This window comes from Myotis myotis, unplaced genomic scaffold (genome assembly GCF_014108235.1).
Source record: "Myotis myotis isolate mMyoMyo1 unplaced genomic scaffold, mMyoMyo1.p scaffold_m19_p_5, whole genome shotgun sequence".
Lineage (NCBI taxonomy): Eukaryota > Metazoa > Chordata > Mammalia > Chiroptera > Vespertilionidae > Myotis > Myotis myotis.
This window is the reverse complement of record NW_023416357.1, coordinates 43,786,633-43,813,603: the sequence shown is the minus strand read 5'-3', so window position 1 is coordinate 43,813,603 and position 26,971 is coordinate 43,786,633. Positions and strand designations below refer to the sequence as shown.

Here is a 26,971-nt window from a genome sequence, read left to right as displayed (position 1 = left end):
CTCCTGCACGCCCCCTACTAGGGATCGAGCCTGCAGCCAGGCATGTGCCCTGGATCAGAATCAAACCCAGGCCCCTTCAGTTCCCAGGCCGATGCTCTATCCACTGAGCCAACTCAGCTAGGTCCCAAAGGTTTTTATTCACTGATGAATAAGAGCTTTTTTCCACTGTCACGGACAGTAAGTGTCCGCTGTCCTTGTAGAATCAGGAGTCCATGGCCTATGAAATCTATCATTTACCTGTCTAAGCCATGTGAGCTCAGAAATAATAATGGCAAGTGTTCTTCTGAGATCTTGTGATATAAGAACTAATGTTGCCCTAGCTGCGTTGTTCGTGGTTAGAGCATTAATCAATCTGTGAACTGAAGGGTCCCAGCCTCAATCCCCTGCCTTAGTCGGGGCACGTGTGGGAGGCAACCAATCAAAGTGTCTCACTCACATCAATATTTCTCTCTCTGAATGTCTTCCCCTCCCTTCCACTCTCTCTAAAAAAAATATATAAATAAATAAAAAATATATAAATAAAAAATAACCTCGGGTGAGGATAACAACAAGAAACTTAAAAAAAAAAAAAGAACTTAATGTTATGAACTTTAGGGGTACCAGGCGGTATGTTTAAGTACAGCTATAGTTATAAAAATAAGGTGTTGGTAGAGAACTTGGCAGAGCTTGGCACCTTGAAAATAGCAGCTAACTCCCTCCCCCCAAAATCTTTTGTTACCTGACAAACACATTATATACCTCTTCTTTCCTTTAAAGGCAGGGCCCAAGTTTGAGGAATCATTTTCATTTGGAGGGTGGGGAGACCTTTTTTATATATATATTTTTAAGCAGGTGCTCTATTATTGTTGAAATTTAAAACACTGTCTTAAACTCTGTCTCTTGTCATTTTCCAGGGCAGCCCCACTCCGGGTTACTGCAGTCGGGGCTCATAAGCTGCTATGTCACGTATCTCACTTTCTCAGCTCTGTCCAGCAAACCTGTAGAAGTGGGTAAGTTGGCCTTGTTAGGGAGCATGTGTTTGTGGCACGGATATTTTCATTTGTGGAGGAAGTAATGTGTCTCTGTGAGCTAGTGTTTAAATATCAGGGATGCAGTAAATCAAGAGGAGCCTGTGTTCCTTCAGGAGTGGTGTTGAAGGCCGAGCTGCAGATGCTGGGAGTTGAACCCGGGGTCTCATACATGCCAGGCACGTGCTCTTCCACTGAGCTATTCCCCCTCACTCGAAATAAATCAAAATAGAGAAATGATTAAGACTTTTTCAATAAACAAAGACCTTAAGGGGGGTTATGAAGATGAAAATTTATTCTTTCTAGTCTTCCTGCTGTGTAGGAGAGACATGTACAAAGGTGGACTGTTGAGTTTGCTTTTAGGCCTACTCTGCATTTCTCTGCTTTGTTTTTAAGGGATCTTTTTATTTTTCTTTGTTTATTTTGTTGTTGTTTTTTTAGTTGGGTATTACTTTTCTTCAGATAGTCATTTCTTTGACTGAAACAAATAGTGGAAAAAACATGGAAGTGGGAAGCAAGAAACAGGAAGAGATTTGAGCCCAGCTGCACTGTTTGCTGGGTGTGTGACCTTGAATTGCTCATCTTAAATAACACTTATTTATAGAGACAACAGAGCATGCATGAGCATTAGAGTTGGACTGCCTGGTAGCCTGGTGCTGCCACTTAAGTAACTTGTACAAAGTTCCTTACCTTTCTCTGCCTAGACACCTTGCCTTTAAAATAAGAATTTTAATATAACAAGACACTTAAATAAGATTACTACTTTATAAGGTGATTTTTAAGAATTCAGTTTCTCAAACATAGTTGGTACTATATAAGGATAAGCTAGTTTCGTAGTTGCAATGGTTATTTGAGAACTATCCAAGTATTATATTATATTATACTAGAGGCCCAGTGAACGAAATTCATGCACTGGGGGGGCGGGGGGAGGATTCCCTCAGCCCGGATTGCAAGAGGGTACAGGCCAGGCAAGGGACCCCACTGGTGCACAATCGGGGCCAGGGAGAGAGGTTGGCCAGCCAGGGAGGGACTGCGGGAGGGCTCCAGCGTGTGTCTGGCCCGTCCCGCTCAGTCCTGATCGGCCTGGACCCCAGCAGCAAGCTCACTTACCAGTCGGAGCGTCTGCCCCCTGGTGGTCAGTACACATCATAGCGACTGGTCGACCAGTCGACTATCTGCCCCCTAGTGGTCAGTGCACATCATAGCGAGCAGTTGAGTGGCCTTAGCATATCATTAACATATTACACTTTGATTGGATGAATGGCTGACCAGATGACTGGACACTTAGCATATTAGGCTTTTATTATATAGGACTAGAGGCCCAGTGCACAAAATTCATGCACGGGGGTGGGGGGTTCCTCAGCCCGGCCTGCACCCTCTCTAATCTGGGATGCCTTGGGGGATGTCTGACTGCCGGATGTGGCCTAAACCGGCAGTCAGACATCCCTCTCACAATCTGGGACCTCTGGCTCCTAACCACTTGCCTGCCTGCCTGCCTGCCTGCCTCATCGCCCCTAACTGCTTCTGCTTGCTGGCCTGATCACCCCCTAACTGCCCCCCTGCCAGCCTGGTCACCCCTAACTGGCCCCCTGCTGGTTTGGTCGCACCCTAACTGTTCCCCTGCCGGCCTGGTCGCTATCTAACTGCCCCCCTGCCGGCCTGGTCACCCCTTAACTGCTCCCCTACCAGCCTCATTGCCACTAACTGCCTCTGCCTCAGCCCCCGCCATCATGGCTTTGTCCGGAAGGATGTCTGATCTAATTAGAATATTACCCTTTTATTACTATAGATTATATTGTATTGTGTTGTATTATATCACTGCACCTCACCTCACCTCACATCATATCACAGTTGGTGGCAGTCGGCCGGGGCCTCCCTCCCTTCCCCCAGTTGCCTGCAGCTGTCCAGGGCCTCCCTCCCTTCCCCTGGCCGGCCCCGCCCCCTGGTCAAAACTCCCAGAAGAACTCCCGGTTGAGGGGACAATTTGCATACTACACTTTTATTATATAGGATTATATTATAAAGTGTAATTGTATAAGCCCCTGAGTCTTGCCAGTAAAAAACAAAATTGAAGGTCTTTTTTAAAATTTTATTTAGAAAGCAAAGGCAAAGATAATTTGAAAGGTTTAGCATATGCACGTACTATGTATGCGTCTTGTTTTTATAGCTATTTATAGTGTGAAGTGATATAATTATAGGCCTTATATAAAGTATAGTCTACCCTGGGTATAATTTTTTTTTTAAATATGTTTTTATTGAATTCAGAGAGGAAGGGAGAGGGAGAGAGAGATAGAAACATCAATGATGAGAGAGAATCATTGATTGGCTGCCTCCTGTACACCCCCTACTGGGGATTGAGCCCGCAGCCCAGGCATGTACCCTTGACCAGAATCGAACCCAGGACCTTTCAGTCTGAAGTCCGACGCTCTTGGATATAATTTTTCTTTAAACAAAGTTCTATTTTGACTAAGTTTATTTAAACCTGGTCTCTTTAGGACTTTATAACTATATATTAATCTCTGGTTTTAACTTATTGGGGTTTTAGTTAACATAGTTTTCTTTTTAATGGCAGGTATCACTTAAAAACAAAAAAAAACCAACTTTTATTTTTAATTTCAGGTGGTACTACTTAAATAGCAAAGTTCATATTTGGTCAGTTTTTAAGAAAACATTTTTCACTGGCCTAAGAATAAAGATGCCTTTAACCACAGCATACACAGTTATGTTTACTGTTCAAGTGTGAGTACTAGTAATAATTTTAGTCCAACTTCAAACGCTTAGAATGTACGTTTGTAAAATGGTTTCTGTCCCTTATGGGTACAGAGTTGGCAATCAGACCTAGATTGGGTGTTCAAAATTGAAGACTGTGTTAGACAAAAAATAAACTACCACTGATGGTAATACTACAGAAATCTTTGTTATGTAGCCTCTCAAAATATTTTTAAAATCCAGACAACCTCAGTAGGTTCCCAGGTTACAGCCTGAAAGAGGTCACAGTCATCCTGTTACTGGCAGTAAAATGACTTGTTATCTGGGGGAGGTTGTGGGCAGATAGCTGTTATCTGATACTCAGTTGGTAGTTGAATGCCCTTATCACACCTCCAGAGAGAGTGATCAATTATCTGTACATTATTTCTGTTCAGCGGCTGCCAAATAAACTGAAAAATGAACCTAAGTTGCCCTGATGGGTGTTTCTCAGTGGTTAGAATGTCGACCCAAGCACCAAAGGGTGAGGGGTTTGATTCCAGTCAAGGACACATACCCAGGTTGCAGGTTTGATCCCTGGCCTGTGTGGGAGACAACCAATCGATGATGTGTCTCTCTCACATTAATGTTTCTCTTTCTTTCTCTGTCTTACCCCCTTTCTCCATTTCACTCTCTCTGAAAATCAATGGAAAAAAAGATCTTTGAGTGAGGATTAATGACAACAACAAAAAGAATCTAAGTGTACTGTGTAATATTTGAATAGTGGTGAAAAAGAGCAAGGCTCTTGCAAAGGTCGTGAACTGAAGAACCCTTTAGAATCGGGGGGTCCTGTTTGCAGAGGTGTGAGGTGGGAGAGGGGTGCTTTGAAATAGCCACAGTCTAGCCTGAGTCGAGTTGTACTATAGAGTAGAAGTTCCCAGTGATAAGTCTTGACTCTTCTAAGCTACCTGAATTTTCCCCAAATGAGTGAGTGAGTTACAGCAGGTTTTTCTGATTTAACTGTGGTTACTTTGTTTTTCCTTTGCAAGTTCTGGATGCACATGGGAAGAACGTTACGATCTGTGTGCCTGACTTTGGTCAGGACCTGTACAGAGACGAAAACTTGGTGACTGGATTGGGTACCACTCTCTTGTTTGCGTGCATCTTATATTCATGGTAAGTTTTAGGATTGCCTGAGCTCATCTTCACAGACTTTTAATGTGCAGGAGAAGAATTTAAATAAGTTTTAGCAGCTGCGAGGCAGCAAAACAAATGCCTTCTAAGGAAGAAGGAGAATAGAAATAATAGGTGTTTGGACTTCATTTGTCTTATATTTATAGGGAATAAATAAAATAAGGATGTGATACATTGCAACCCTTTAAAAGACGATTGAATATTACTTGCTAAAGCATTATTGGACGGCAAGTGAACACAAAGTGAGGTATGCGCCAGGATGTTTGGGGAACTTTCTAATCCAAGGGAAATACCCTTTGTTCTTCTGTTGATGCAAAACACAAAGCACTACGCACACGGTCATTTTGTGCCTTGTCTAGGAAAGACAGGAAGTACCCCTCTTTTCTTTTTATGCTAAAACCCACAGTGCCATTAAGGAGTCCAGAGCTCCCCAAAAGTGGGTGTGATACGTAAGCAGGCTGCATTTCACATGCTTACGGTGAGTGTTCTTATACCTTTAAAATGTTTAAAAGATTGCTAGAGAGAGAGAAAAGTAAGGACCAGAAATGGTTCGTTTCTTATTCTGGGTAGATGTTTCACTGATAATTACGTTCCTCTTTGACAGTAACCTTTTCATGTTTAGGTTTTACTTCTGTGTTCTATTGGATATGTTTTAGTATATAAACATTTCAACTTGTCCTGGGCGCATTATAATCTTCCTTTGGCTGAAATGAAATGATGCTGTTGGTGATACCTTGTGTAAATAAAACATCTTTCCGGGCAAGTTGGCATTTTCTCTTATAGCTTCTACCACCCCCTAATGTTAGAAAGGGACCAAGTACTTGCTTGTGTTGCAGGTGGTGGTGACATTGATGCTCACTCTGTCTTTGACATGGTGACAGCCTCCTCGTTGCACCAGGAGGGACCATGGTGTTAGTACACCCAGCCCCAGGGAAAAGCCCCAGGACTGAAAATCAACCTCTGTAAACAGAGGGCAGAGAAGGAGGCTAGCCACTCCAGTCTGGTAATTAGCAGCGTTTTTTGAGGAAAACTGACGTCCGAGGCATGTCGTGGGCGGTTGTAGGACCAAATGAATCCCTGTGCCTCTTGGCAGGTGCCAAAGAATTATATAGGGTAAAGTGGGGGTGGTGCTCCAACACTACCAGGCACGGGAATTAAATTTACGTGCTTGACCAGGTCAGGACAACAACCTGTTCCAGGACCAGCATGTAGCAGGAGTCAAGGGAGGCTTCGGAGTTATGTCAGATGAACATTAGTTATTATCAGACCTTCTCTAAGGGGGGTTTGCAGAAAGCAACCTCTGTTCTGGCCCAGGTCTAGCTTGCGGAACAGACAGTGGCTGTCACGGAACAGCCTCTCCTCCACACCTGGTGACCAGTTTCTGGCCTTTTATTTTTAATGATGACACGATTGTTCACTGAGTACCACTTATTAACAGAAATAGATAGGATTCAGGCCCAAGTCAATGAATGTTTTCAGAAAAAAACATAAAGGCGCCCAAGTTTTGAATCCTGATTCTCAGCTCTTCCTTCTTTTGAGCAAGCCTTTTCTTCCTGAGTCTGTTATTGTTTGGCTTCTGGGGAAAAGGGCAGCAACATGGCTAATTTCATTGGTCTCTCAAATGTTTTTTTCTGAATTGGCCTATTAAAAACACTGATAAGTTGAGTGTTGGATAAAGTAGGTTACTAAACTATAAATATAGAGTATTCCATTTTTAAAATAAAATATAGTTGTGTTTATGTATATAGAAAAAAATCAGGAAGGAAAGGAACCAAATTTGTAATAGTGGTGACTTTTTTTTTTTTTTTTTTTAGTAATCTTCACCTGAAGATATATATTTTTTCCCATTGCTTTTTCAGAGAGTAGAAGTGACGGGGGGAGTGTGGGGGGGGGGGTTGGGGGGGGAGAGAGAGAGAGAGAGAGAGAGAGAGAAGAGAGAGAAAACTGGGGACAAACCTGCAACCCAGGTATGTGCCCTTGACCAGAATCGAACCCACAACCCTTCCTTGTGTGGGCTGACGTTGTATCACTGAATCATACTGGCCAGGGCTATGATTTATTTTTATTCTTGTTATCAGAGAAAAAAAACTATAAAGAACTTTGAAAGATTAAAATCATATGTTTTTGTGGGTTGTTAGATACCTAAAAAAATGTTTGCCCCTTAGGTAAGGCAGGGCTTTAAACCTATCAATGGAAAGATGGCAAAAATTCTACTTAGTGCAGATAGAATTGCCACAAATGGTGTCATTTTGCAGCATGGAATTTTTACCCTATCAGATTTTCACCGCCACCCTTGAATGAGTGATGCTAAATAAAACATCACTTCTTCCGGACCTCAGAGGCACCACAGTGGAGGTTGGTATGGTCTAGGGACTCTAGTCTGATAGTCCCCAAAAGGTAACAACGTTCAAAGCTGACAGCTGCTACTTAAAGTCTGTCTAAATGCCAATAGCAAATGTTAATCGAATGCTAGTAATTAAACTGCAAAACCATAGTGCCAGATGGAAGAGGAGGTGGGAAACAGCAGCCACACACCAAGTCGAGGGCAGGGTAACCAGGTGGCGCTCGGGGTGTGTGTAACACACTGTGAAGCTCCACAGCAGGGGGTGGGGGGTGGGGAGGGGGGGAGGAGTGGGGGGGAGAGGGAGGGGGGCTGGGGAGGCGGGGGGGGGCGGGGGGGGGGGGAGTGTGGGGTAGTGTGTGGGGGGTGATCAATGTTTGCTCAGTCTTCACTGCAGCTCCCGGAGGGAAGTGAGTTCAGGCCTAGTGAGTAGAGCGGTGAATAAAGGGAATTCCTGCTGGGGGTGGGAGGCAGCCAATCAGGAGGTTTTCAAATCACGGCTTCTAGAGTTTATGTTTTCCTCCCAGACTCAGAGGAATGAAAGTTTGGAAGATGTTACAAAAAGAGGTTGGGTGGAAACTGTCATTTGCACACGATTGCAGGAATTTCTAGAAATAATAGAATCTATAGGAAGCTAAAAGACTAGGTAGTGTGTATGCACATTAAAGGGAGAAGAAATCACCCATTTTCAATGAAAGTCCAGGATTGCTGGGGCTGAATTTTCTGTAAGGTCATAGAAGGCTCACTGTGCTGTCTTCTTACCTATTCATGTATAGGAGTCCCTCCTACACACGCATTCCACCACCACCCCCCTGCCCCCCCCCCTCCCCCGCACACACACACACTCACACCACTTTAGGGGCTCTCATGATGACTTCTGTCCTCAGTTCCTGGCTCTCTGTTCCAAGTCCTGCTGCTGACACACTCGCTGTGAGTGTGTTTTGCTCTTTTGTGGTCTCAGCTTGAAGAAGGGCTCGGCCCAAACTCACTCCCTGGCTTTCTGACCGAGGCTACCCTTTCTCCAGACCCCCTTCTGCTGCCTCCAGGCATCACTGTGAGGAGGAAGTGTCACAGCTTGGACCCCATGCAGGAGCGCCCCAATGGCTCATTCTGTAGGCCGGTCTCCCCACACCCTCCTCGGTCTGGCTTCCCCAAACTATTCCTTAATTCCCTCCTTGGCCTCAGGATTTTGAGAGTATTCTTCTGTTGGTTTCAAGTTCAAGCTGTCAGACTGGATAGAATTCTGGAGTCAATCGAGTTCAATCCCCTCACTGTACCTAAAAGAAAATGGGTATGGAGCCTATTCCTACAGCTCTGCACCCCCGATTTCAGGACACCTCTCCTTGAGTCTCTTTTGCTGGGCTATTTGGAGAGACGGGTCAGAACTTTTCCCCTTTTGTTGGCTTGGAGTAAGGTCCATTCTTCACTCTGGTAGAAAGATAAGCTAGATGACTCACATAATTACATTATCAGGAGGCACTTGTGTTGTGAAACATTACCCAGCTACTTCAAATTCCTAGACAGCTTACACAAGAAAGGATTATATTTTCTCTTAAGCATAACAAAAAACTGGATATAAAGTTATAAAAGCTAAGAAAGAATCTTTATTAAATTTCCAACTGGCTAGTTGAAAATGGGACATTCACAGCCATGTTGCATACTGTGTGGACATAGATACAAGGTTGGTAAGTTGGCATTAGAGAGATTGGCTTAAAAAGAGAACAATTGGTGAATCAAGGGGGCTGTCTATTCTCGTGTGTTCTGGGCCTGATACTCTGCTTTAAGAGAAAGGGAGGGGGTGTATCTTACTTTGGGAATCCTCCACTTGCCAGCCAGCCAGCTAGAAATTCCCATGTTCTGCTCCGGGACCTGCTGAGGCCTCCCCCACGCTCCCCAAGGACTCCGGTCTCCTTTGGGAGCTGTGCGTCACCATTTACACAGCAGCGGGAACATAATTGAATTCACCGCACAAAGGCTGGGAATGGCCATGGGACCTCTCAAAGGCCTGCCCTGCAAGTGTGTGAGGGAATCAGAATCTGTGGTGTCCCATAGGAAAGTCTGCACATGGTTTTAGAGATTTTCTGTAATCTGGGGGCATTTGGCCAGTGCGTGAGCACCTGTGTTTGAATCTCTTTGTCACTGTGGGCAGGGCAGTGGTTCCTGGGCAAAGGTACAGAGAGGCATCTTATCTTTTTGGTTGTCACGATGCCTGAAAGCCACTGCTTGCTTTTTGTGACGGGGACCAGGCACAGCGGCCATGCTGCCGTGTAGTGGACGTTCTCTGTATGGGAAAGCATTGTTCCAACCAAATACTGTTAGTCTCCTGCGCCCCCCACAGGAAGTCCTGGTTAACACCACTCACATTTTAGGTCTAGGAGATAAGAGATTATGGATAATCCGGGAATTATTTTATACCAGTTTGTCTTGCACTGACCAAACAGATGGGTCAATAGCAGCCAGAATACAGACAGTAAGAATTTTCTGTGTTTTGTAAGAGCTTGTAAAAACAATATTTTCTTAATAATCCCAAGAAAAGTGTTTTGTGGGGAAAGGCCACTACTGAATAAAGACCTTATTTTACAGTAACATCTACTTGTAGAAGTCACACATCACCATGAACTGAATATAGGTACTTCAAGAAGCATACAAAGTTCCCCTTTCAGTGCTGATGGTGGAAGTGAAGCTGCAAAAGTGCCAGAATCAAAGCTTTGTTTTTCTGGAACGATCTATTGCAAAGAATTTATAAAATGAATATATATTCTACTCTCTTTAAATCATCTTTTAGATGAAAATTCCAGATACTGACCTGTTCCTAAAATTGAAAGTTATATTTATCCCCATGGAAACTGTATACTATCTTAAATCATAATTCAAAGGCACAAAATATAGCACACTTAAATGCAGGAGCAAGGTGTAAATTTCTTGGGTGCACAGCCATTGGAATGTTTCTGTCATTCATCTACCCAGGCTTAGAGTCAGGAAGTGGGAGTGGAGTGGGCCTCAATTAGCATCCATCTGTTCAAAGCAGAAATGAAAGTGATGCTATTGGTCTTCAATGGACCACAAAAGAAGCAGTAGCTTGGATCCCAGAGGACCTTTTTATGACTAAGGCTTTTTATTGTTTACTAGAAGCCCAGTGCACAAATTCATGCACATTGAAAGGAAATTAATTAGAAGACATATTTTAGAGGCCAGTGAGGGACTGCAGGAGGTTGGCTTCAGGGCGTGTCTGGCCCGTCTCACCCAGTCCCAATCGGCCAGACCCCAGCAGCAAGCTAACCTACTGGTCAGAGCATCTGCCCCTGGTGGTCAGTGCATATCATAGCGACTAGTCGAGTGGTTGACCAAACGGTCGACAAAATGGTCAACCATTCGGTCGGACACTTAGTATATTAGGCTTTTATATATATAGATTTGCATCTCATTGATCTCTTCTCTCCTTGGGAAAGAGGATGATAATGAGCAGAGAAGGCAGTGTTTCCTCATGAGGTTTATTTGGTTGAAAAGAACCTGCTAATTCCTGCCTCTACTAGGCAACACTCCCCAATTTGTCACCCTCCCACACACATACCACTCTACCTGCCTCCAGATTAGCACCAAAGCTGCATTGAGGGCAGGGATTTCACTGAGTCCCCAGTGCTTAGAATAGGTCCTAACACGTGGCAGACCTTCAGTAAATATTTGCTAAGCAAATTTATGCAGTTAGATGGAACCCTAAGTATAATTTGCTTAAAATGTTCCCCCCTTTTCCCCTAGGGAAAATAAATACTTTTTTTACTCCTGTAAGTAAAATTTTATAACATTTTACCTCTCAAGGTATGGGGAAAGTGGCAAGAAGATATTTTTCAAAAAATCACATCCACAGCTAGTTAGTCTGTATTGAATTTCTAAACAGAAAACCTTGTTCTGCTGTAGGCTGATTACCACAGTAAGTAATGTGCCCTTTGTTTTTAATGCCCTGGATTTTTATTGCCATCTCTGGGTTCCTCTGTTGCTTTTAATCCCTTCTAAGTGAGAATGGTCAAAGGGAGGGGAATGATAAAAGTGAAATCAGAAAATTATTTTGGCAGTTAAGGGAAGAGAGGCAAAAACCAAGATAATGGGACCAAAAGACACTTATTTTTCTTTTTCTTTTTTAAATATATTTTATTGAGTTTTTACAGAGAGGAAAGGAGAGAGATAGAGAGTTAGAAACATCGATGAGAGAGAAACATCGACCAGCTGCCTCCTGCACACTCCCCACTGGGGATGTGCCCGCAACCAAGGTACATGCCCTTGACCGGAATCGAACCTGGGACCTTTCAGTCCACAGGCCGACGCTCTATCCGCTGAGCTAAACTGGTTTTGGCCTTATTTTTCTTTACCAACTTCTCTTTGCACAAAATGATCTAATGCAATTCATGTCAAAACATTAGCTATAGAATCAGTCAGCCAGTTTTGGAATACAGTGGATATTAAATAGACTACGTTTATCTAAGCGGGGAGGACTGTGGGTGTCGTGAGTCTCTCACTGGACATTGGCCAGCAGCCCTGCCCTTCCTCTGATGGGACATAGCACGTCCATGTGCTCTGCTGACCTTTCTGTTTGTTTCCTAGTTTGACATCGACAACGAGATCGAGTTCTGATGCTCTGCAGGGGCGCTATGCAGCTCCCGAACTGGAAGTAAGTTTCTTTCCCTTTCCTGTCCTGCTTTTCTCAGAAGACCCACTTCCCAGGAAGGCTTTGTATGTTTATTTGTATCTTTATTGATCTGCATTCCATGATCCCAAGAAGACAGTTTTTATTCATAAAGAAATATCCTATATATACGATGGGATTAAAATCGTTGCGTTTCCTCCAACAAGATTGGCCTCTTGTGTGGCGTCCTGCTGCCCACCTCCCACCAGAGGCCGGGGTGGCTTTGTCAAGCTGTTCTTTGTTCTTCTGTCATAATGGAATGTGTGTGGTTTTCTACAATTTCTAGTCCATTCCTCTGTTTTATACCTGCCTGTGCCCTCCATGCATAGCACAACTGTGAGGCTATGTAATAGCTGTTCCGAAGGAGGAGAGAACGATGGAGAAGGGGAGGAACCGCATCTGCTGTATGCCACACGGCTGAGCATTGTCTGTACATTAGCATATTTAAGGGTGTCAGTTCCATCAGGTGGGCATTTCACTGGGTAAAGAATTGGGAACAATAAATGTCCAAAGAATCATACTGGTCGGCAGATGCCAGTGGTCAGCAGAGTGTATTTTATTACATTGGAACATCCAGGATTTAAAAAGGTCTAACCAGATGGAGGCAGCCAGGAAACAACTCAGCCCTGACCCCAAGAATGGAAAGTCCAGTGATAGCTAAGACTTGTGGCACTTGCTATGTTCCAGGCACTGTGCTAGGTGCTACATATGTCATTTCATTTTATCCTCATAAAAACCCAATGAGGGTTTTCTCTCCATTTTGCAAAGTCATTTAAACTTTTGATTTGCCAGCATGTAACTATGAGCCTGTGTTCCTAACCACTGATACCCAAGAGCTCAGCTGCTGCTCCTGGCCTGGCTGGGCTGGGAACCCTGCCTGGCATCCCGCCCTGGCTGCATCCTAATAGCTTTCCCTGGATTTAAGAGCCCTGGCTTATCTGATGGGTTCTTCCTTCTGCAGCTGCACCTCTGGGGATGGTCTCTCCGGCACCTGACCTGGAGAGAGGGAACCATTGTGAGGGCTTGTCAGTCTGCCAGCATCATTCCCCAGCTCTTTCTGTCACTTAAAAAAGAGACTGAATAAGAGAATGAATAAGGAGACCGAATAAGAGAATGGTCTCTGGAAGGCAGGCGTTTGTTCTCACCACCGACTGGGTGACCACCTGCTGGGGTGGTACCGTATGGTTTCAGTATCCCTGTCATGCACAGAGTTAATGTGCAAAGAACAGTGAGTCTCTAAGTACGATTTGAGATAGGATGTTTTTCTTTTTCCGAGGAAAATGTCCGGTGTCTCCTCCGGAAGTGGGGAGCATGCAGGATGGGTTTGCTCCCCTTGCATCACGTTTCACAGGGTGCTCCTTTGAAAGAGAGTTCGTTTCTTGTAACTGAAGCTTCTGAAGAACTGGGATCCCAGCACACCATGTCTTGGGCTCCCTGAATGAATTAGTGAGTCTTTGTGCCACTCGATGCAAGGTTCTGTCAAGGCCAGTCCCTCTATTACAAGTTCCCTTGATGTAGGAGGGAAACAGGGACGTGGCCATGAGGTGGATAAATGGGGTGAAGGCCTAGGCTCCCATGTCCTTGTCCTTGGCTCTCTGTTCTTTGTAGTAAAAATATTATCAGCTGGAGTGTCCAGCACCCAGCACTTCCCCGACCTCCTTGGTACTTGTGTTTCTTATCTGTTTACGAGCGTACTTCTGAAGTCATGTAGTTATTGTTCATAACCTGATATTTTTAAAATTAAGTTTATTATGTTGAGTAAGTTGGTACGAAATTTGAAAGATACCAAAGGCTCTTCAAAGGGAAGTATCCCACCATCCCTGACCTCGGCACCCCGTGCCATTTGAGCAGCCTGATTTTTACAGGAAGTGTAGGTAGGCCTCCTGCTTCCAGATCCCTTCGCGTTACCATCGCTGATTTTCCTGGCCCCACCACTTCCTAGATGTCACATGCTACTGGTTGCCTCTTGTGAGTCATGGGCCTTGGAGTTCTCATCCCGCACTCATGTTCCAGCTTCTTTCACTAAGCTAGTTGCCTGACCTCAGTCTCCTCAACTGTAAATAGGATAATCATCCCAGCCTCAGAGGTTGGAGAGGGTTTAATGAAGTAGCGAGTAGAGCGAAGCACCAGGAGTAAGCTCCATGAGAGCGGGGACCTTGTCTCAGTCACTTTGTGTTTCAGGTTGAGTTTTTCAGAGGCAGCTGCCCAGGTAGTTTGATGAGCAGGAGATATATTAGTGAAAGGAAAGTGAGAAAAGAAAGGGAAGAGGCAGAGTGGACCAAGGGCGAGGGCGAGGGTGATGTTGGAGGGCACTGCAGGCCGGACACATCTTTGCTGACCCCCAACAAGTGCTCCAGGGAAAATGTGGCCCATCGGGCCTGTCCCCCAGGGGTCAGTGGCTGCTCCCTTTCCCCCCTGCTGTGGGATTCATTCCTGTGGCTTGTCCAGGAAGGGCTTGCCCTCGGGCAGGGTGACTGCTGGGGCAAAGCCTGGGAGCTGCAGTGTAGAGACTGTCTGCCACAGCAGGTGCAGTAACTGAGTGTGCTCCCTTGAAGGCAGCTCCCCTCAGTCCATTGTATTTCCCATCACCAGCACCTGGAGCATCTGGGAAGAGCAGGTGCTTCGTTAACACCTCCCGAAGGGGTAAAGTGTGCAGTTCCGGGCCTGGGATATAATTCAGACGGGGGCGGCTTGGCACGCAGTGGCCGTTAGTGCTTTACTGGTGTGGGGAGCGGAGAGCAAGTCACCTGACTGTTGGTTTTGCTCTCTCAGGTAGCTCGGTGTTGCTTTTGCTTCGGTCCCTATGGAGAAGGTGAGTAGAGAACTTGCCCTCTATGCATCTGTGTGGCCCTGCAGACCTGTTGCTCTAGTCTGTAGGCATTTGGGATTCACGTACAAATAACTGAATGGTAAGGGGAAACTTTTTTCCACAGCCAGTTTACCGTGTACGTACTTTTCATACTCTCCCCAAAGGGTTGTGAGGTTTTCTTGGTTTGTTTCGCTATTCTGGCAGGCAAGAAATCAGTCTAATATTTTGGCTCATATTTAAGTTATACAGTGAGATTTAGAGAAGCAGAAAGTACATTTTTTAAAGGAATGAAAATTTGGAAAATACCAAGAGATCCTGACACCATAATTTGGACCATTCTTTTCCTCAACTTAACTTTTCTTCTTGAATTGGAGGATCCCGGGGGCTTGAGGAGTTCTCTACTCTTTCTCACTTTCTTCTGAGCTTATAATAAGTTTTGTGTTTTTAATGGCTTTTTCCCCCCTGCTCTATTAAATATAGCAGCTCAGTTGGTTAGTGCGTGGTCCCTACTGGTATATGCCAAGGTTGTGGGTTCAATCCCTGGTCAGGGCACATACAGGAATCAACCAGTGAGTGCATAAATAAGTAGAACAACAAATTGATGTTTCTCTCTCTCTTTTTCTCTCTCTCCCCCCCTCTCTCAAATCAATAAAAATAAATAAACTTGACTTGATCCCTCAATAGATTTAAAATAAATAAATAAAATATATGGGATGTTAGGTAACTCATCCTGTTCAGGAAGGTTCTGGGGTAGGGTGGGGGGTTTGTGCTTTTGGCATAGATGAAAATGCCTTAAGGTACAAGTGGCTTTTGGCATCTTTCCTACGGAACAGCCCCTGGGTTGAAGCGAGTGTGTCTTTGCTAAAGCGGTCAGTGTGCATGTGTTCACTCATTGAGCTGGTGCTGGCTTTGTGGTTCACAGACACTGAAGACCCACAGAATATGAAAGAGGGGCCGGGCGTCATTTATGATGAGAAGAGAAGCACCGTCTACAGCTATTCCTATTTCCACGGAGTCTTCTTTTTGGCTTCCCTCTATGTGATGATGACCGTCACCAACTGGTTCAAGTGAGTGGCCCACCTTCGTAGGGGTTTTAGAAGGGGAAGTCTTTATAAAAGCAAGGTGAGTCCTGTTCCATATGGTGCTGAGGCACAGAGCAAATCTCCACGGTCAGCTAAATGGTTTTCCAAGTCAAGCTGTGCTCACCTTTACCAAAACAGTTCAAGTTTAGTCTAGTGGCATACTTTTAACCCTGGGAATTGCCAAGGCTTACTGCAACTTAAAAAAAAAAAAGGAAGGTTAACTGCATATGGGTAGTCTTGAAGAGATAGTAATGGTAATGGAGGAAGCACTTGGAATTCTTAAGTAATCATCTGCTTTTTAAAAATTGTATTAAACTTATTGGGGTGACATTGGGTGATAAGATTATAGTTTTCAAGTGTACAGTTCCATAATACATCATCTGTATACATTATCTGCATTGTGTATTTATCCCTTTTCTGCTTTGTATTTTGTCCTTTTTTCCTTCACACTTTCATGACAAAAGCTTAAAACAGCTTTTAAAAAAACTAATATGGAAATATAAAAAGTAACAGTGACTCCTCCCCCAACCACTGCTAACAATGTGGTATATATTCTTTTATTCTTTTTCTATGCATTTATAATTTTTATCATAAATATGATTACACATATTACCCGCCCCTCCTTGAGGTTTTTTGTTTGTTTTTTATTAACGTGGCAGTATAGGATACACCTGGCTTTCCCTGTCACAACATACAGACTCTTTTCCCTGTCACAACATACAGATTCTCTTTGCATTATTCTTTAATCCAAACTTTATGTTGGACACGAACGTGATATAAATTAGGATACACATGGGCTAGGCATTTAGGCTTATTGTGCTTTCTATTCATTCATTCCACACACATTTGAGTGGCTCCCACGTGCCACACTGTTCTGGGGGGCAGGGCTTGCATTCTAATGGGGGAGACCGTGAACCTAGCCAGATACAGTGTGTCAGATCGGGGTGAGTGTTGGGGTGAAAAATGAAATGAGGAAGAGGAATGAGGAGTACCTTGTGGGGATGGGGGTGGTGGGTGGTGGCTTCAAACCAAGTGATCATCTTCCCAACCATCTTCCTGAAGGAGAAGATAGGAAGGGAGCTTCTGATGCTTCCCCGTGATCCTTTGAAAATTTCCAAGAATTTCTGGCTTGGGAAACTGAAGGAAAAAAATGGAGGGAGCTGTGATCAATTAGGCAGATAGTGAGTGTTGAGGATGTGGGGAACTTGGAACCCTCCTGCACTCCAGGGAGGACTGGAAAATGGTGCAGCTGCTTTGGAAAGCAGTTTGGCAGTTCCTCCAAATGTTAAACATCGAGTTAGGACATGATCTGGCAACTCTACTCCCAAATATTACATCCAAGTGAAGATGAGGCACGTTTATGGCCACACAAAATCTTGTACACGGGGTGCACAGAGGCAGCATTGCTAATAACCAACAAGGGGAAACAACCCAAATGCCCATCAACTGATGATGGGTAAACAAAACGTGCTGCATGCAGACAATGGAATACTATTCAGCAATAAAAGGGCAATACCGATACGTGCTACAGCAGGGATAAGCCTTGAAAATATTGTGCTGAGTGAAAAGAGCAGTCCCAAGAGGCCACATGATTCCATATGAGAATGAAAATGTCCCAAATAGGCAAATCCATAAAGACCAAAAGTAGATGAGTGACTGCTGGGGGCAGGAGGAGGGGAGGAAATGGGAGGGCAGCTATGGGTGCAGGTTTTCTTTTTGGGGTGATGAGAATGTTCTAAAGTTGACCAATGGTGGTGGTTCCACAAGTCTGTGCACATGGAAGTCCTTGAGTTGCATGCTTTAAGTAGGTGTGAATTATAGAAGAATTCAGTTGTTAGGAAAACAGGAAAGGCTGGCGGGGGGCAAACGCAGGGAGACACTTGGTAGAAGAGACCTTCTCCCACGGGTTCTCCTCCTGCGCTGACCACGATGGCTCTCTCGTTCCCACAGCTATGAAAGTGCCTACATTGAAACCTTCTTCAGCGGGAGCTGGTCCATCTTCTGGGTCAAGATGGCCTCCTGCTGGATGTGCGTGATGCTGTACCTGTGGACGCTGGTGGCGCCCCTCTGCTGTCCTTCTCGGCAGTTCTATGTGTGAGGCCTGCAGCTGGAAGGGACGTCCTTTGAGCAAGTGTCCCAGGGGTCTGACTGGCGCTTTTCGAAAAGCTGGCTTCCCCTGGCTTTCAGGGGAGGAAAAAATCACCTGATGAGCTTTTTAATTCTGAAATTCGAAAAGAAACTACCAAGTTATCCCAAAAGAATTGAAAATTTTAACCAAGTTGATCCTGAGTGATGCTATGTTTTGTATGTGTCTTACCTCTAAAAACTGGGGTGGTAGTTAGGCTAATAGTTTTCTTCTGCACGTTTTTACCAAAACAGTTTGGAGTATGACACCTCACAGGGGTAGAAATTTACCTTGTGTGGCCTGTCATTCTTATCCTTGGAATAGAAAACATGCCAAAATCTTGGGCCTTCAGCCCCTGACAGAATGCAGACCCCTGTGCACACCTGGGCCTGCGGGACCCCGCACACAGCCCCCTGGTATTTATAGGGCACAAGAGGCAGCACCTGCTTTTAGCGCCACTTGTGCTGCTTCCTCCGGGCCCCCAGACGTTTCCCTTGGAAGTTGTGATGCTGGGAATCACATCTGCCGTTGTCCTTCTGTTGCCCTTCCTCGAGGTCCCCTCATCCTTTCTGGGTTCAGTATCTTTGTTATGTGACAAAGCACAATTTGCTATCACCACCTGTGTGACACCCCGCCCCGCCCCCCCCCCCTCCCGGATTATCACTACCTGATCAGAGTCACTGCAATAATTACGACTCTTATTTGTGGAGTTATTCACATAATGATAGAACAATATTCATGTTGTTTTTTTGTCTGAACAATGGAGAGCTATGGTCTTACTTGTTCGTGCTATTAACAGTAATAATACTATAGAGCCTTACCTGGAAGGTTGCTTTCTGGCTGAAGCCTGCTGCGCCCCTTTCAGTGTTAAGGTCAGCCCCCCAGTTTCTCTTCCACCTTGAGGCCTTTGAAATGGTGGAGGCGGAGGGCTTTTGATTTCCAGATGTGTAAGGGAGCCACACCGTTAATGGCCACTGTGGGGTTTTGCAGTAGATTTGCTGAGGTGGGGATCACAGGCAGCACCTCGACAGGGCTGACCAGATAAGCCGGTTAAACAAGTAGAAGTGACCAAATATACTTAGAAGGAAAGGTGGACGGACGGTGGGGCTTTTTAATGGAGCCATCACTAACATCCACAGAAAGTTCTAAAACACATACTTGTAAGCTAATCCGCATGAGATACTGGACTTCGGGCAGCTGCCCAAGAAGATGTCCATTTTCGGTGCTGATGTTCTCAGTCAGGAAAAGAGTTTACTTGGTGGAAAGTCTGTTAGAGACCAGTGGAGACACCTTGGGGTGTCCTGTTAGTGTCTCATGCAGGATGGAAAGACTCCTCAAACTCCCCGGCAGAGAAGGTCTGAGATGGAAAAGCTGGTCTGTGCCCCACTGTATGAGTTGGGCAGAATTGGGTCCCACGTCAACTGGGCTCCAGTGTGCCAAAAAGCTGGCTTTGGGAATTAGCCAAATACTTCATTCCTACTTTTTTGCCCTCCTCCGAGGAAAACAAATACAACAGATTGATTCTTCTGGGAACTTGCCTTACTGACAGCGTCTGAGATTCAGTTTTAAAAGGCACTTGTGTGTGAGAAAGAGCCTTTTGTTAGGCAGGAGTTCTTTGTGCTCAGCAGTTGAAAGATGATCTGGAGCCACAAAATGAAGAGCTGCCACGGGCAGCCTACCCCCTGGGAGTGGAGCACTGGGAGTGGGGACCGGTTGAGGGAGTGGGACTGTGTGTGTAGCAGCAGCTTCCTGGTTGCTGCAGTGGCCAGAGGAAGGGAGATTGGCTTTAGGAAAGACCACAGGAGGAGGCGGATCAAGAGCTGGGGTTGTATCAGTAACTAGCTTTATTAGGTTTTCTTCCTGCTAGTTGGGTCTGGTAGCCAGCTATGTGACTTTGGAACTGGTCCTTACAGCAAGTCAAGGTCAGGCTGACAAAGTATTCCTTGGCTGGCCTTTGTTGGCCCCCTCCCCCTCCCCCTGCAGAAAGATGCTCAGGGAAACACAAAAGAAAGGCCATTGCCAATGGCAGGGCCCTGGGCGCTTCCTTCCTTAGCTTGCCCAGCCAACCCACGGTTTCCAGAGGCTTAAGACTTGGTTTGTGGCCTGTAGTTCCTTTCTGAAATTTGGTCTGACACAAGAGGCATAATTACAGTCATCTGGTTTTTTATTCTCAACTGAAAATTTAAACAAGTGTATCTGAATGATCAAGAGAGATGTGGATGTACTCTGAGGACTGTGGGCATATAAATTAAGTTGGCTTTCATGATTATTCATTGTAATAAACAATACTCAGGTGATGAGTCAACGTTCAACTATAGGTTTAAAGAAGCCTATGTTTTTGTGCTATCGTGATTTAAGAAACTGGAAAAATTTTGCCAATTGCTTTGAATTACTATAACAATGGTGTTCATTTGGTAAATTCTTTTTTTAATTAATAGACTTTTGCTTCCTACAACTTTTTGTACATAATTTAAAAAGTGCATCCCTAGAAGCTGCTGGTCAGATTCCTTTAGTGATGAAAGCCCAAAGAGTTTTAAAAACTCTGTTTCCTCTGTGCTATTCATCCAATGTGGGACATTTCCCCTTCATTTCCGTGGGTAAAAAGACTGAGCGGGGGAGGGGCTCTTTTGCGAGTGTTGCTGTGTAACCAGACATGTCACCTGACTGAACGCCAGAGACTTTTCTATCAAAGCTTGCGGACACCCTACTTTGTCCTTACTGGGTCTTGCTCTTGTCTTGGTTTTATTCTCACAGTTTCTTGGGAAATGGCTTGAAGGAATTGGTTGCCAGAGATATGTGGAGCTCCTTGGTGGTGTAACGGACTGTGTTCCTGTGGCCGTGGGAGAGTGAGGTCACTGGGGACCTGGGCTCTGGTGCCCGTCAGGAATGGCCAGCAGGGGGGCTCCCACACCAAAGTGTTTAGTTTTAGTTCCTCAGAAGTTTCTTCATTATGGGTGACTGCTATTTGTGCTAGTTCCACCCACCCATTTGTCACCCTCTGCCTTTTTAATATGGCTTTGAAAAATTATGTGTTGCCCCAGCCGGTTTGGCTCAGTGGATAGAATGTTAGCTCACGGACTGAAGAGTCCCAGGTTTGATTCTGGTCAAGGGCACGTACCTCGGTTGCAGGCTTAATACCTGGCCCTGGTCGGGGCATGTGCGAGAGGCAACCAATTGATGTATCTCTCACATCGATGTGTCTCTGCCTCTGTCTCTCCTACCCTTCAGTCTCTCTAAAAATCAATGGAAAAATATCCTCAATGAGGATTAACAAAGAAATTTAAATTATGTGCTTAATTTTGGCCAGAAGTTTACTACCATTGGTGCTTCATATTACCTATGAAAAGGGAATGCAGAGCCTGCGTTTAAGCTACCTGGGCTTTTTTCTCCCTCGACTGCCTTTCTAAATAGCCTCTCAGTTTGCTGTGCGTGCGTGTCCTGCCCCTCTTGGAAAGGAAAGAGGGTTTATCCTGTAACTAAGAAAGGGTGCCCGTGGGCTAAGACCCTGTTTGCACAGAGAGAACATTGGGCCTCTTTCTTCAACCAGGGACAGTGCAGTAGCCACGCGGTTCTCTGTAGGACATCCTTCTTAATTTCCAATAGCACGAACTCCCTATGGCTTTGTTCTTAAGGCCATCGTGTTTCCTGCCATCTTTAATACAGTTGTAAAGACTCAGACGTTTTCTTTTTTACTTTTTAAAAATATTTTTTTATTGATTTCAGAGAGGAAGGGAGAGAGAGAGAGAGAGAGAGAGAGAGAGAGAGAGAGAGAGAGAGAGAAACATCAATGATGAGAATCATCTATCAGCTGCCTCCTGCATGTCCTCCACTGCGGATGGAGCCTGCAACCCGGGCATGTGCCCTGACCAAACCATGACCTTCTGGTTCATAGGTTAGCGCTCAACCACTGAGCCATACCGGCTGGGCAAGACTCAGATGTTTTAATACAGTGTTGCATTTCAGGCAGAGATGGGCTCTCTAAGGTTAGATCTACTTAATTTGGTCGGAGAGCTATTTATTTACACAGATCTTCGGAACTAATGCTCGACATTTTCAAGATCTTCCTCTTTTTTCTTCCTCAGTAAATCATTTGCAGAGATGTTCATTTTACCAAAGAGGCATCTTTTGTTTTGTTTTAAAGTAAAATTCTTTCAGCAAAATCTTAATTGGGGAAGGGTGGATTAAGAATACATATATCCAAATTCACTTCTATAGGAGTTTAGTGATATATATGTGAGTAAAGGTATGGAAGAATTCTTGAAGGTAATCCTTTGGTGTGAAGGATCCTGGGAAATCCTCTCAGGTAAGGAAAGCAGATGTGTAATATATGTCTTGAGAGCTATTTATAAGAAATTTAAGAGGATTGTTTTGTTTTCATTAATTAAAGATTTAAGGGTTTGTTTTTTTTTTTACTTTATAAAGAAAATTCTACAAAAATTTTATAGTCATAACTTTGTTAATTTTTTAAACTTTTCTGAAATAATTAGCTGTAGCCAAATTATGTGGTTATGTTTTACAGTATTAGAATTTTAAAAATGTAATATATGTGGTAAATCTACTCTGAAATTTATAATGGTCTCAGATATGATTAGAGTTTTGGTAACTTTTAAACATTTCCCCCCTTTAGTCACAAAGGCAACTATGGACTTATATTTGTTTTTTGAATGCTAATTTTTCTATGAAGCATCTGAAGTTGACCAGTCTTTTCCTATGTAGAAAACTCAAAACTTGTTAACTCTGTACTTTAATAAAATTTGAAACTGAAAACCATGTTGTTTTTTCTCCCTTCTGTTGGACACATTTATAATTAAAAGTCTTGCAAGTTGTGTTTTCCAAGATGTTGCCTTCAAATGTTAATCGTAGAGGGGAAGGGAGGAAGAGAGAGACAGAGAGAGAAACATTGATGTGAGAGAGACACATCAATTGGTTGCCTCCCACATGGGCCCCGACCAGGGCTGGGGATCAAACCTGACTGGACTTGAGCCCAGGATTCTTCAATCTGAGGGTGGGCTGACACTCTATCCACTGAGCCAAACCGGCTGGGGCAGTGGTCGGCAAACCGCGGCTCGCGACCCACATGCGGCTCTTTAGCCCTTTGAGTGTGGCTCTTCCACAAAATACCACATGCGGGCGTGCACGTACAGTGCGAAGTTGTAAGTAAAGTTTATTAAGTTAATTTTAGGGAGCGTTGTGGAGTGAAAGAAGATGTAGTGTCGAGGATTGAGAAAGGTATGTTGAGATGGTGTGGACATATAGAGAGGATGAACGAAAGGAGATAGACGAAACAAGTATACAAGACGAGTGTGGATGGGAGAGTTGGAAGGGGTCGACCTCAGCGAACGTACCTCAATCAGATTGAGGACGTTTGTAGCAAAGGCCAGCTTAGGAGTACCCTAATGAAGTTAATAACAATGTACCTACCTATATAGTTTAAGTTTAAAAAATTTGGCTCTCAAAAGAAATTTCAATTGTTGTACTGTTGATATTTGGCTCTGTTGACTAATGAGTTTGCCGACCACTGGGCTAGAGCAATCAACACTCTCTCTTTCTCTTTCTCTCTCTCTCTCTCTCTCTCTCTCTCTCTCTCTCTCTCTCTCTCTCTTTTAAAATATATTTTATTGATTTTTTACAGAGAGGAAGGGAGAGGGATAGAGAGTTGGAAACATCGATCACCTGCCTTCTGCACACCCCCTGCTGGGGATGTGCCTGCAACCAAGGTACATGCCCTTGACCAGAATCGAACCTGGGACCCCTCAGTCCACAGGCGGATGCTCTATCGCTGAGCCAAACCTGTTAGGGCAATCAACTCTCTCTTAAGCTTCTTAGAGTCTGTTATGTTCTCAAGAACAAAAATACAGACATGGAAACCCAGGCTTTTTAGCTTCTCTGTGGCTGAAAGCCCCATGGCCTGCTTCCTTTTTCATATGCTTATGCTAGTGACACACTGTCTTAAATATGAGAATTAGGGTAAGTCTTTAAAGAAGGTAATGAGTGCCCTCCAATGTGATTCTTTTTAAATATTTGGGTATTCTGTGTCTTCTGCATTTCCCTTTAACATTTAGAATTAGAGCCTGGCCAGTGTGGCTCAGTGGTTGAGCATCGACCTGCGGCGATCCCCAATGTGGGGGTGTGCAAGAGGCAGCCGATCAATGGTTCCCTCTCATCATTGATGTTTCTATCTTTCTCTCCCTCTCCCTTCTCTGAAATCAATTATACACACACACACACACAAGTTTAAAATTAGATTTAACTTGTCCATTCCCTTGATTGGAATGCCATTGAGTCAGATCAGTTTGGGAAGAGTTGCCATCACAGCAACAGTAACTCTTCTAATTTATGGTTACAGCTTTCATGTATATAGATCTTTTAAATTTTCCTTAGTAGTATTGTATATCACTCCTGTTTTTATTAATCTTGATACTTCTAATCCTCATTTTTATGAGATTAGTTTCCTGAGTTTTACTAACAAAATTTATCATCTCAACTGTTTAAAGTGTGCAGTCAGTAGGGTTAGGTACATCCACGTTGTTGTGCGATCAACCTCCAGAACTGTTTCCATCTTTTGAAACAGACTGTATCCATGAAACAGCAGTCTCTCCTCCTTTCCCACTAGCTCCTGGAAACTACCATCCTACTTTTTGTCTCTGAATTTCTCATCTGCTCAATTTTTCCCTGTTTCTTCCCTGATAGATGCTGACACTGTTGACTTTGCATGTTTCATCCATCCCAGATGTACTTTGGGGTTCACCACTTTTTTGTGGTAAATGTTGTCCATGGGTTTTGGGTCGTGTTCTTATGTGGGGATTCAGGAAGATCCATTCACTCTTGAGTTGAACTGCAATAAGGCTTTCACACACACCTTTTCTCAGACACTGATTTTTAGGGTCATTGGTAACCTCCATGTTGCTGAATTCATTGTCCTCATCTTATTAGACCTATTGGACTCGACATGGTTAATTCAATTACAAACCTTATTCAGATTTAACTGATTTTTACATTCACTCATCCCCACATTTGAAAGTGATTATTGTAGTTATTCTGTTTCTGTTCACATTGCACTTAAAATCATGGGATTTTTTAGTTCTCAAGTCTCTGCTCCCACAAAACCACACCCCAGGAATCACCCCAGGAACATCATCCATCCATGACTGGACCTGATTTAGTTATTAGCTCCTCCTTTTGGGTCATACTAACTTATTCCATGTTGAAAGGCCTGATTTGCAGCTGAATAGTTCAGCCTGCTCCCCACTCACAAATGGTTGGGAGCCCAGTGACTTCAGTTTAAACTATTATTTTAGTGCAAGCTGGTTGCGTTTCTGTTCAGTTCTCTTAAAAACATTGTTGTCTGTGAATCTTCACTGTTAACTAGAAACCATCCCCACCAGTCTTTTCCAGATACAGCACCCCTCCACTTTGGACTACAGGGCAGAGCTTGATATACCCATATTCTTGCACAAGCTCTTTGCTCTATTGTCTAGCTGACAAGATTAGAAGGCACACTTTTAAGATTCTTAGAAACATTTTTCCAGCCAGGAGTACATGAGAAGCATTTTCTGAGATCTTTTTTTTTTCTTCAATATATTTTCTTGATTTTTTTACAGAGAGAAAGGGAGAGGGATAGAGAGTTAGAAACATCGATGAGTGAGAAACATCGATCAGCTGCCTCCTGCATACCCCCCTCTGGGGATGTGCCCGCAACCAAGATACATGCCCTTGACCGGAATTGAACCTGGGACCCTTGAGTCTGCAGGCTGACGCTCTATCCACTGAGCCAAATCGGTCAGGGCATTTTCTGAGATCTTAACAAGGGGTTTTATCTTGACCCTGAGGTCATATTTATATATATAACTTTTTATTTAATCCAATATACCCAAATTATTATTTTAACCTCTGAGATTATATTTTACTTGTGGCATCTTAGAAATTATAAGTAGCTAATAATAAAAGTGTTGTTGAAAAATACTTCATTGAGTGTTTCAGATGTTAAATAAAATTAATTAAAAAAACGACAGGGTGTCCTATATATATATATATATATATATATATATATATATATATATATATATATACAGACTTTAATAGCTGATAATAATTTTCATTCCTTTTCAAGTTTAACTGATTTGAAATAATGGGTGAAGCCAGACTAAGCTTTGAACAAAGAAAATTTGTCTACTAGTCTTTTTTATGGGGATACATAAAAGATAAAGTTTAAGGTACAAAAATGGCAAGTTGACGAACAAAATTATTCTTGACGTTTACGATTCCATTGCTTGGCATTATCAGCAGTGCCTGGATCAGGACAGTCATCAGTTTGAAAACAGGCATTAACTAAAAAATTACTCATTTCTGTAGATTCTTTTTAATTTTGAAAATGAACTGTATGTTAATAAACACTGTCTTTATAATCATTCAAAATGTGTATACATTTTTTGGAGAACATATGTATACATATATAGTGCAATCCAAATCCTGTGTGTGTAAAGTATTACAGAAAAAGTTTTTCAGATAGTTGTTACAATGGTAAGACTTTATCAAGACTATTGCAATGGGGGTTTTGCAATAGGGCAGAGAGCTTAGGTTCAACTCTGAATACAAGGACAAGTGGGGATTTATAGCTAGTGAGCAGAGGGAGGGGATCCAGTGGATGGAAAATTAAGGAGACACCAGGGTAAGGGGATTCTTGCTAAAAGTAGGTCAAGGATTTTTACATCGAAGGAGGGGGTTGAAGAACTTGATCAGATTTCAAGGGTGGGGGCACTCTTGCTAAGTTTGGCTATATGGGCATGGTGAGGACAGGATGGCCACAGAAGGCCAAGGTCAAGGTGGAGTCAAGAAGAGGGCTCAGAGGAGCCTGACTGAAGTTTGGTCCAGGAGGGAGTCTTGGTCAGAACGTACACCTTGCGCACTCAGAAAATGTGCCCGTGTTCACCTCCTGTTTTGTCTCCACAGCAGTGCCCCCACCCTACTACCCTCCCCCCCCCCCCATATTTTTGGAATTGTTCTCAAGGTTATAGCAGGAGCAGCTATGTTTTCATTGACCCAGGAGAAGA

The 26,971-nt window shown here is 43.8% G+C and overlaps 1 protein-coding gene across 5 annotated transcripts in view; it reads left to right on the top strand.

Annotated features, from left to right (window-relative positions):
• SERINC5 (serine incorporator 5) overlaps positions 1-18,079 on the top strand; it is a 95,022-nt gene extending 76,943 nt beyond the window's left edge. For all 5 annotated transcript variants that reach the window (XM_036309969.1, XM_036309970.1, XM_036309971.1 and 2 more), the window contains 6 exons: positions 894-989; positions 4,742-4,868; positions 11,824-11,890; positions 14,678-14,717; positions 15,637-15,781; positions 17,747-18,079. In XM_036309969.1, the coding sequence (XP_036165862.1) occupies positions 894-989; positions 4,742-4,868; positions 11,824-11,890; positions 14,678-14,717; positions 15,637-15,781; positions 17,747-17,894 (623 nt within the window). In that variant the 3' untranslated portion in view covers positions 17,895-18,079. The remainder of the gene's footprint in view (positions 1-893; positions 990-4,741; positions 4,869-11,823; positions 11,891-14,677; positions 14,718-15,636; positions 15,782-17,746) is intronic.
• Positions 18,080-26,971: the final 8,892 nt, after the last annotated feature.